The sequence below is a fragment of the Mus pahari genome, chromosome 3 (genome assembly GCF_900095145.1).
Source record: "Mus pahari chromosome 3, PAHARI_EIJ_v1.1, whole genome shotgun sequence".
NCBI lineage: Eukaryota > Metazoa > Chordata > Mammalia > Rodentia > Muridae > Mus > Mus pahari.
This window is the reverse complement of record NC_034592.1, coordinates 5,791,612-5,802,651: the sequence shown is the minus strand read 5'-3', so window position 1 is coordinate 5,802,651 and position 11,040 is coordinate 5,791,612. Positions and strand designations below refer to the sequence as shown.

Genomic DNA, 11,040 nt, shown 5'->3' with positions numbered 1-11,040 from the left:
AGAGAGAGAGAGAGAGAATGAGAATAAATGAGTCAATTATAGACGCTATAGGGTGCCGTTTACAGGCCTGCCTTTTGTTTCCAGGGGAGAGTGTGGTGCCAAAAATATAAGGTCTTCTGTCAGCCAGCCAAGGAGGGAAAAAAAAGAGGCATCAGGTGGAATTTGAGATAAAGCAAGTAAGTTTGATTGTCAAATGAGAGATGTAAGCCTGGAAGGTGGTGCGGGGGATAAGGCCACTGGCTGCTAAGCCATCCAGTCTGAGCCCACTCTCCAGGAAGCACATGTTCTCAAAAGCTGCCCTCTGGCCCCTGCATTCCTATTGTGGTACGGCACACACATCCGAAGCCCACATATGCACATGCACATGAATACATGGATCTAAAATTTTTAAAAGAATTTCTTGCTTTTGTTTGAAACTTGAAAAGGTTTTTGGGCTTGTGTTTTGGTGTGAGTGCTCTGCCTTTGTGTATGTCTGTGTACCATAAGATGACATTGGATCCCACAGACCTGTTGTTATGGATGGCTGTAAGTCACCATGCATGTAGGTGATGGAAATTGAACTTCACTCCAGCCCCTTGTTTGAAACTTTAGAAGGAAACTTCAAACTGCTGCCAAGCAAGAGATGCGCTCCACTGGCTGCAGTGTACTGTTTGTGGTCATACCCAGTTCTACACAATGACACCTCAGTACCCAGTATGTTACTGTTAGCAGGTAAGGCCTCTCAGGGTGATAAGCTGTTGCCAAAACTCAATGTCTACCCCTTCTCCTAAGGTCTCAAAGACTAACCAGCAACTCCAAAGTTCATGCAGGGTAACCTTATATAGTTTATATAGGATTACTTACAGTGGATGAGGGCTTATGGGTTGGAGCAGAGGTGGCCTTAAAGCAGCCACACTGGAAGGTCTGCAGCCAGCAGGGATGGTGTCTTCCCAAGGCTACATTGAGGGAGCCAGTTCCCCTAATCCTTCCTTGCCTACAGAGACCCTAAAGCACATGCAATTAGAACACAATTGAAAACAGCTGGATAGTAGGGGGTGCCTGGATACTCACATAGCTGTTCCATGACTCCCTCCCCAACCCCTCCTTTCCAAGATGTGAGTCCAAGTCTGTCAAACAGACCCAGCTGGCCTCCTGAAGGTGGTGGCAGTTTGACCTATTATCATGGGCAAAACCACACACAAAGTCCCTAGGAAGCCAATGGCCTTCTTCCTCTCGTTGAAGACACAACTTCCAGCAGAGCTGGTTCTGCTTTCAGTCACTGTGCATGTTGTTAAAGAGACCAAGAGTGGTTTTCTAGAGTGGCCCTGTTCTGTGAGTACCTGTGGACCATTGTTAGGGAGTGTCAGACATGACCTCCCACTTACAACTGGACACTTATTTTTCAGCTGGTTATCCATTTTCTGAACCTCTCCTCACATCCAGATTGCTCGCATCACTGTACGCCCAAGCACTGCACCCACAGCACTTTCTGAGGCTGACTTGACTACCTCTAATCCTGAAAATCAGTATGAGTCCTCTTTTGATCACATTCTTTTATGGGAATAGAAGTAAATGCCCCACATTCTGGGCTGGAATTCTCAACTAGTAGAGTGCTTCCCAGCATTCATGAAGCCCTGAGTGTCTATCCCTAGCACCCTATAAACCTGGGTGTGGTGCTGCATGGCTGTCCTCCCAGAACTCAAACCGTGGGAGGATCAGGTCACCTTTGGATACAGAGTGAGTTCCAGGCCAGCCATGTTGTGGTGGTCTTCATGAGATGTTTGAATACCTGGCTTTGTTCCAAAAGCCATTTCAAAGTCAGCTTTGTTTGCTGCTTGTGGTGCCTGTAGGCCACTCGTCCCAGGACCTGCTAATGCCACCTCCATCTAGCCACCATGGACTCATACTCTGGAACCATAGGCCCCAGATAAACCCTTTCTTTTATAAGTTGCTTTGGTCATGGTGTTTTGTAACAGCAACAGAGAAGCAACTAATACGGNGGGGGGGGGGTACAGGAGAAGAAGGGAAAGAGAGAACAAGCTGGTGTATTCAAAGTTGCCACTGATTGGGACTGAGCAGTGCCACTGGGGGGTCAGTATCCCTAAGGGACCCGAACTTGCTTTTCTATGCCAGAACATGTCCATTTGTTCCCCTGAATTCTTCACATGAGCCCCAATCCCCCGTCCTACCGTGGCTCCTTTCTTTGCTACCTCTTGTCCCTCTGTACTATTACATCTTACTTCTGTTCTGTGATCATGCTTTGTGGTATTGGTGCAGTGAGCCAAGCAACACACAGGGCTTCCACCTCCGTGTCTTCCCCAAGCAGCCAAGACTATGGGCCAAGTATTTAAATGCTAGAGACTTAGGGGGCATCTCACTGAGACCACCACACCATGGCTGGTCTGGAACTCACTCTGTAGCTAAAGATGACCTGATCCTCCTATGGTTTGAGTTCTGGGATGACAGCTATTTAGCATCACACCCAGGTTTTCACTCATCCTGGGGCCTGGGAAGGGCATGGGCAGATGAGGGGCCCTGAAGAACAGGGTAGCTGGTTTGCTGTAGTGGGAAGGGTCTCAACCCCAACAGATCTGAAGTTCCACACTGGCTCTATCTGGGAAACTCTATCCCAGACAGCACTACAAAAAAACGTGACCAAGTATTACCTGCCTAAGATAATTACTGTGCAGTGAGTGCTTGCATGGCCTTGTCTGACTAAGCCGTTGCCTCCCTAATCTGTGAGACAGGGAAAGCAGGGTCTGTGTCAAGCCGAGAGGAAGCTTGGTCTCATGGCAGCAACCAAGGAAAGAAAAGTGGTCTATGTTTGCCAGGAGTCACCATGTCTCCCAAAGCAGTTTTGAGGGAATCGGATGAGTCGGGTTGTGTGGCCCAGCCCAGAAAACCCCCTTCAGGCCACTTCATGCTATTCCAAGTTTGTAGCACAAAGAAGGCTGGTGAGAAGTAACTGGATAGCAAATGTCCTGGGGCCCTAGATCTAGGAAACGGCATGTCTGGCTTCTGCCTCTCTTCCCTCACTGCTTTCCCCATCAGCCAGCCCTGGGGCCCATGCTTTGCCTCTTGCCCTGGGCAGCTGCTGACAGCTGCTGACAGCAGCGTAGCTACACACATGTTCAAAGCTCTTTCCTGCTTTCCTATCAGACTCCAGTGTGGTACAGGCCCCACCCTCCAGCTCCCCCATCAACCCCTTGCATTGTCAGACAGGCTGTTGACATGGTGGAAGCTGCACAGGTTCACCAGGAACTTAAGGAACAATATAAACTTCAGCTCCTAAAATCTAAACTCTTTCATATGTGCCACTATAATAAAGTAACAAAAGAAGGTCAAAAATCTGTCTATGTACAATATTTTAACTATAGGAATGTAATGGAGAATGTTTTAAATGGGATGTGTGTGTGTGTGTGTGTGTGTGTGTGTGTGTGTGTGTGTGTGTGTTTAGCATAAAGACTGGGGAGAATAAAAAAGAGGGATTCCTCTTTTTTTCCTAGTCTTTTCCTCTTTGGTGATAGGGTGCTGGGTGTCCTTCACTTTGCTGCTAACATTGAGAAAGGCTGGACACAGCTCAGTGGTAAAGTAGTAGCTAAGCCCTCCAAGGCCCAGGGTCCTAGCTCCAGTGCCACAGAAATATTTCCTTTTAAAGGCTCGCTTTAATTTGGACAGAAAGAGTTTTACAGGGGTGGCTGGTTTACAGGTTGACCTTGAACTTGAATAACCTTGAACTACTGAACCTCTTGGCTCTACCTCCCAAGTGCAGGGATTACAGGTATGAACCACCGTACCCAACTGTAGCACTCTCCTGTGGGTTTGATCAGAAATATATGAACCAAGCAACAGCAAACAGACACTTCATCCTAAGACCTCTGCTCTTTAAGTTCCAGAAACTGTCCACAGAGCTGAGGGGATTATCCCTTCCTTTGTTTTGTTGGAGCAACACAACAACTTGATGAAGACAGAAGGGAGCAAGTCTACAGATCTCAGCATAGGACGTACTGGGACTGTGGGCTGGAGGCTAGCCCAGTCCACACTCAAACAGCAGCCAAGGGAAAACGGTGTGCTAAGCACACCAACTGGGTGCCCTACCACATGCTCAACAACTCCAAAGTGCTGTCCAGGGGGTAAGCTGACCTGGGTACCACTGCCATCTCCCAAAAGCAGCCACCCATGTGTCCAGCCAGAGGAAGAACATGCAAGGTAAATGCCATGCTTTTAAGGAGGGAGGGAAGCAGAGTAGTCCTTCTGTACAATGGGTTCTCTAGAGTGAGGATTAAACAGAGCTGCATCTGCCATCTTAGCTGAGGCTGGTCTTTATCCTTTGGAGAGATAATGCCTGCCCTTTCTGTTTTAAAAATCAATTGTGGTTGAATGTTTGTCTGCATGTATGTAAATGTACCATACCATCTGCATGCTTCATGGTTACAGGGGTCAAAAGGTGTCAGACCCCCTGGCAGTAGTTATAGATAGCTGGGTATGTCGAGAACTAAACCTGGGTCCTCTGCCAAAGCAGCTGGTGTTTGGGATGCAGGCGTCATCAACACATCTGGCCAACAGAAAAGACGTTCTAAAGTCCATTTCTTTGAATTAGGTTTGTAGGAAGAGACAATCTGTAATAAAACTGGGGACTTAGGGCTGGAGATGAAGCTCAACCAGAGACTCATTGCAGGAGCCCTAACTTGAAATCCCACTGCCCAAGCTTTAACAGGAAAAGAACTACAAGTTCAAGGGCAGCCTTAACTACCTCAGTGGAGTCCAAGGCTAGCCAGTTAGGAGCCAAGGGTTAGGTTTTTTGTTTTGTTTTTTTCCCCCATGTTCACTCAATTACCAAGAAGAAATAATATACTCTGGGGTATGTCTGGTGTAAAAACTATGGTGTATCTGTGATCCAAGGGTCACTGAACACATTAAGTATTTCTGTTTTAGAGAATGCCCCTCATTTACTCTAAGTATGTGAACAACAGAATTTAGTTTTTAATCAAGTGTGCTATAAATAAATGTCTCCTACAGAGCCAGTTCCCTCCTTATTGTGGACACCCACCCACCCACCCACTCTCCTCAGAAACCACTGCCACCTCTGGACACAGCTGGGCAGCTCCATGCTCTTCTGCACAGCCTACCCCTGAGAAACCGGACAAATACAAGACGAGCTCCCGATGGAGCTGCCCCGTGCTGACAAGTGCGGCACACAGCAGCTCAGGGCAGCAGCCGCTGTCCAGCAAAGAAGGCAGGACACAGAGCTATAAACAGCATTAAATTTTATTAACAAAAACTTTGTACAATTTAATACATGTGGAATTTTACATCTAAGTAAAATAANAGCACATTCAAAAATTTACCATTTATACAAATTGTTACAGAATAACAACCAGTGGGTTACATATATAAAATAAACCACACTGATTCTTTTAAATTATCTACAAAAGGTTTGACTTTCTTTAAAATTCCCCTGAACATATAAAAATAAATTAATTTAGCTTTTCAATTAAATCTACCAATTAGAAATATTACAAATCAAAATATCAATGTTATGAATTTTTCACATTACAAAACAGATTCACAACCTTATTTACAGAAGTGAGGTAAGAGGTGTGCAGTGTCACAGGAAACAGACTAAGCCGTGCGCACGGTCTTCCAGCCAATCACACAGTGGAGGTCGAACTGCCGGTGGGCCTTTCCCACCAGTGATTCATGTTTCAGAAACAGCAATGATTATACCCCCAGCTGTCTAACCTACTAGGCTGCCATATTGTCACAATCAAGAGCATGGCTACTCAAAGCCGGAAGGCTGTGGGACAGGTTTTAGGAACTGCGGTGGGGAGCCTGTTCCAGTGGGTGGTTTGAGGCTGAGGAGATAAGCATGTGCATGTCGACTCTTCCCAGGTCTACTTGTTTCCTTGTGGACAANCAGTTTGCCTGAGCTCTCTATGGTGGCACAGAAAGGTTCAACAGAGGCAGAAGCATGGGGAAGGCTGCTGGCACAAGTGGCCTACCCTGCTGTACAGAGCCTTTCTACCCAGGGAGGTCCCAACAGACACTTTGATACTAGAACCTTCCAGCAGTTTCCACATTGGTGTCTCTTTCTGAAAGAAACTGTTCTCTTCCAATTGATCTAGTTCTCCCAGCAGCCTTAGAGCTCACATAACTCAAAAATAGGTTTTTACACACACACACACAAAAAAAAAAAAAAATTTTTTTTTTTTTTTTTTTGCAAAAGAAAACTACTGTGAGCAGAAGCAGTTGTCTCCATCCTAATTTGATCTCCAAATGGACAAATCTCATTAGAAAGGAATTCTTTAAAACATCTGCAGAGCCCCAGTTGAGGATCTGTATAATCACAATATTTAATGACTACAACTCCAAGAGAAGAAATCAGACAGTTCTCAAAACTTAAGCTCTGCCCCGTGGAACAAGCACACTTTATCCCAATAAGATATTTCATATTCCAACTTTTATGATATAACCAAGTGGTTTGCAAATAGAATAGTCTTTAGTTTTATATGTCTCCAATTTATAACAAAACTAGCTGTGCAGCAAGCACATTACATTTCTCTTGGATTGATAAACTCATTGCATATGAATTATTTCATTGACAAAAAGTTAATTTTTCTTCCAAAGTTCAAACACTTTGGTAGGGGATGGGGGATATAGGAATTCCATTTCAGTGCAACAAAGCAACAAGAAAATCAGAGCCTTACAAGGGAGTGTGTGGCGTCCCCCCGTGTGTTCCCGCCGCTCTTCTTCATAGCTGTGGCAGACACTGCAGCAGCCAGTGAAGCACAGAACAGCAGGAGAGGCGAGTTGTGGCCATTTTCAAGTGTCAACTTTTCTCTTGAGCTACAGGCCCAGTTTTATCACTAAGTCTCTGCAGTTCAAAACAAAAATAAGAAGCATTAGTTCAACCAATGTTGGCCATGACAAGATAATACCCTCCGAGACTGTCATTGATTCAATGTGGTACAAGTGGTTTCTCCTGTGAACATGGATTTATTTATAAGGACTTTATATCACCACATTGGGCACATGGAAAGGCACAAAGGTGGTGAGCCCATCCTTGGATACAATTCTAAGGATGTAGCATCACCTTCCCTGATCCACCTTTCCATAGGAGGAGCAAAGTATGGAAAATACTGAGTTTTAATGGACTAAGAAAAAGCCATGGTTGGCCCCAAAGTTGTATGTCCTTTGACCTCTCTTAGCTCTTGCCTATTGTAAATGGGGTCCCACCTATCATGTTAAGAACTGAAATCACATATGACCTTGTACTCAGCAGGGACTCCTTAACTTCCCCCCCAACCCAGCTTCCTGTTGGTTTTGTGGTCGATCTCAGCAAGGTGTGGTAAGTGCCTGTTCTTAATCCCAAAAGAAAGGACCAGACAGAGATAGACAGGTCCTATGAGCCCAAGGCCAGCCTGGTCTACATACTGAGGTCCTGTACAGCCAGGACTATACAGAGATCTTGTCTTGGGGGGAACAGGGACTGAGAAGGAGAGGGGAGAGGCGGGGAAGGGAGGGGCAGATAGATATGGGGCCTCTCTCTATATATATGGCTCCGTCCACAAACTCATGACCCCCCCCCCCCAGCTGCTTATCGATATGTGCTGTGCCACCCCCTGCCATGGGGCTGGTTACTCTGATTATTTCCTGTGGTTCTTCCACTAAAAATTAATCTATATTTAATGTGGAAAATATCCATGAGCAAATGCACAGTAAAGTGTGTCAAATGTCTATATGAGCACAGACTCCCTGGTAGGGAAAGAGGGCAATATGTGCGGTGATGGCTGTCACACTTAGGAAGCAAGAGGACAAACAGAAAGCACTCGGCAGTTAGCCCACATTCCGAACCAGTGTTCATTACTAAATGAAAACTAATGTTTCTGAAGGTTACAACGAGAGAAAAATCTTGAAGCGATGAATATGGTAAAACCAGTACTCAGATTTGCAGGCGCCCCCTGCCCCTTGGATTTTCTCCTCTGTCTTTGCCCTCCTGGCACCAGGTCTTCATGTCTGCACTGCAGGGCCTTCCTAAGCATGAGCCCCTGTGCAGGCTGTTCACGTGTCGACACCTAACTTTACCTCTGCCCCTCAAGGATGAGATGCTATGACTTATAAATTATAAGGCCAATAAATATAAATTTTACATTTTATTAAAATTGTGACTGCAATTAAGTTTTGGGAACATTTATAGTATGTGTATGTGTGCATGTGCCTACAGAAAACAAACATGACCGGGGCTTCCTGAAGCTGGAGTGACAGGTGCTAAGAGCAGTGGGCACGGAATATGAGTGCTTTAGATGCTGTTAGTACCGGACATCTCTCCAGCACAGCAACTGACTTTCTCAAGGAATCTGAAATAACATTGGGAATCCTGCCCTAATTTTTTGTATTTTACCATATCGAAAATGTGACTCTATTTTAAAAGCAGAAAAAAACAATCTGTTTGAATGGGCTATTTTATATATCTTGCTAACATTTTAGAAAATGCTATTATAAATGGCCTTAGAACCTTATATGATATACTTAGAACATCAAATCGATATACTTAAGTGACACATAAATTTAACTTAGCTTAGACACTCAGTTTGCAATCTCCAGCTGCTAAAACAACTGGCCCTAAGAAGGAAAGGTCAGGGGAATAATGAGGGAAAAGACAAGACCATCCAACTAAGCTCACTATGGAGCCTGCTTCCAACTTGCAGCACAAACATACTTACTGTGACCTTCTGGCTTGTGCTGTCCCCATGGATGGTGAGGAAGGGGTTGGTGGTAGCTGTGTGGAGTGGGGGCGCCTGAGTCCCTGCAAGGAGATTGTTGATGGGGATCTGCGTGGGTCCCGGGAGCTGCAGCTGCTGGAGCTCGGGTGGGTGGTGCTGCTGCTGCTGCATCAGCTGGTACAGGAAGGCCTGATGCTGTTCCTTCAGAAAAAATGGAATGAAAGATGAGCTTCAGCCAGAGTCAGCAAAGCCCGCCTTCTCAATCTCTCTCCTACACTATGATTTAAAGCAGTCACTACTAAGAGAACAAGAGCTGAGTGTGGTGGCACGGGCCTTCAATCCCAGCATTTGATTGATTGGCAAGCAGATGCTGATCTCTCTCTCTGAATTTTCAGAACAGCTTGGTCTCCATAGTGTCGCGCTAGCCAAGACTGTGGTGAAGGCTGTTTAGAAACAAACAGGACAAAGACCAGCAGCATCCAGGAAAGCAATTGCATAGGTAGTAACCCAGCACCACCTGGGAATTGACCATTTTTGATTGATTTGGCTGATTGATTGATTGATTTTATTAGTTGATTTTGTTTTTCAGGATAGGATTTCTCTATGTAGCCCTGGCTGTCCTGGAATTCAAAAATCCATCTGCCCTCTGCAACCAAAGTGCTGAGATGAAAGGTGTATGATGCTGCTGTCATCCTGCTGAGTTGCCCATTTTTAAAACACAGTAGAGGCAAATACAGAAGTGTCTTCAAATGAGGCTGTCCATGAAGAACACACAACAGAAGCAGCAGCAGTTGGATGCTGTGCTGCTTCACTTTGTTAACACGTGCAGGACCCTCAATTGAGAAAATACTTCAATCCGATTGGCCTATACACACTGTCTTTACTAATGAATGATGCAGGAGAGTGTACCCCACTGTAGACAGCAAGTGGTTCTGAGAGGACTAAGAAACAGATTTGACAAGCCACGAGGAGAAAGGCAGGTCACCATCACTCTGCTTTAGTTCCCACCCCGAGTTCCTGCCATGCTGTCCCTAGATGGTATGGTAGTCTATCCACCAAAATAAACACTTGCTCAGTTGCTTTAGTCAGTGTTCTGTCACAGTAACAGAGAAACAAACTAAAACAGGGTAAGTCACATTATAAACAGCTATTCAGGAATCACTCCCATGGACCAAACTCTGTACATAATTCTTCTCAATGGTTTCTGAAGGTTGCCATCAACTCCTAACAAGATATTTTCTTGCTGCAGTTTTGAGTTCTTCCTTTCTTTTCTTTTTTTCTATTTATTTATTTATTTATTTATTTATTTATTTATTTATTTATTTATTTATTATATGTAAGTACACTGTAGTTGTCTTCAGAAACTCCAGAAGAGGGTGTCAGATCTTATTATGGGTGGTTGTGAGCCACCATGTGGTTGCTGGGATTTGAACTCAGGACCTCCGGAAGAGCAGTCATTGCTCTTAACCTCTGAGCCATCTCTCCAGCCCCCAAGTTCTTACTTTCAGTAAGTATAAATTCCACTCAAGATTCCCAGAGTGCTGACTACAGGCACTGTGTTAGCTGCTTGGGGTGTATGGCAGGTAGAGGTATGGTGACTGATAAGAGGAGCCCATGACAGTGTAGTAGTCAGAGCAGCTCTGCCAAATTAAGAGTGGACAAAGACTTGGAGGAGATTAGCATTACCCACGTGGATGAAGAAGCGGGGCATTTCTTTGGCCTCAGTGAGAGATTGTACAGCAAGATCCTAGACCCATGAGAGCCCAGTGAGACTGGCAGGCAGAATGGAGGGAAGATGTGAAGTCAGGAATGCTTTTGAGCAGAGAAGGAAAAGTCTGATTGATTGATTGATTGATTTGAATGATTGATTTAGAGTGGGTTGAGGATAGGGCCAGATAACTGTCAAAGGCCCTTGTATGGCCTGAAACTCATTGTTTCCATAGAGCTAATAATGTTTCTAAGCCCTTAGTAACTATCATGTCATGTTCAGTCCAATATTCTTCAATGAATTCTTTAGAAAATAAAGCAAGATCAGCACAACCGACGTGCCTATAAGAGCTAGGAGACAGAATGGTGGTCCACATGTCATGTCCCATCTAAGATGAGCTGGAGATGGACTGCCACAGTAGAATGTTAGTCCAGTAAGCCTATAACAGCTGAGGCTCTGGTTCCACTCTCAAGACCACAATACAAGTGAAATGGCCCTCACCCTCACCTTATTTCATCAGACTATTTCATGCCTGCCTCATCCTGTATCATTTCCCTCTCTCCCTCTCTCTCTCTCTCCCTCTCTCCCTCTCTCTCTCTCTCCCTCTCTCCCTCTCTCTCCCTCCCTCTC

At 45.1% G+C, this 11,040-nt stretch overlaps 2 protein-coding genes across 15 annotated transcripts in view; one reads left to right on the top strand and one right to left on the bottom strand.

The window, feature by feature from the left end:
- Window positions 1–11,040, top strand: part of Dnajc1 (DnaJ heat shock protein family (Hsp40) member C1) — a 172,948-nt gene that overhangs the window by 152,734 nt on the left and 9,174 nt on the right. Inside the window, exon 13 of one of the 2 annotated variants that reach the window (XM_029536170.1) lies at window positions 85–1,925. The exons of the other annotated variant lie outside the window; for it this stretch is intronic. The gene's annotated coding sequence lies outside the window, so the exon portion shown is untranslated. Of the gene's footprint in view, window positions 1–84; window positions 1,926–11,040 lie in introns of those variants that run through there. 2 annotated transcript variants of the gene reach the window in all.
- Mllt10 (MLLT10 histone lysine methyltransferase DOT1L cofactor) overlaps window positions 5,230–11,040 on the bottom strand; it is a 144,466-nt gene continuing 138,655 nt past the window's right edge. For 9 of the 13 annotated variants that reach the window (XM_029536162.1, XM_029536163.1, XM_029536161.1 and 6 more), the window contains 2 exons: window positions 8,703–8,903; window positions 5,772–6,853 (listed from right to left, as the gene is read on the bottom strand). In XM_029536162.1, coding sequence (XP_029392022.1) covers window positions 6,809–6,853; window positions 8,703–8,903 — 246 coding nt within the window. In that variant the 3' untranslated portion in view covers window positions 5,772–6,808. Of the gene's footprint in view, window positions 6,854–8,702; window positions 8,904–11,040 lie in introns of all 13 variants that reach the window. The other 4 variants (XM_021195224.2, XM_021195229.1, XM_021195228.1 and 1 more) reach the window with 1 other exon arrangement.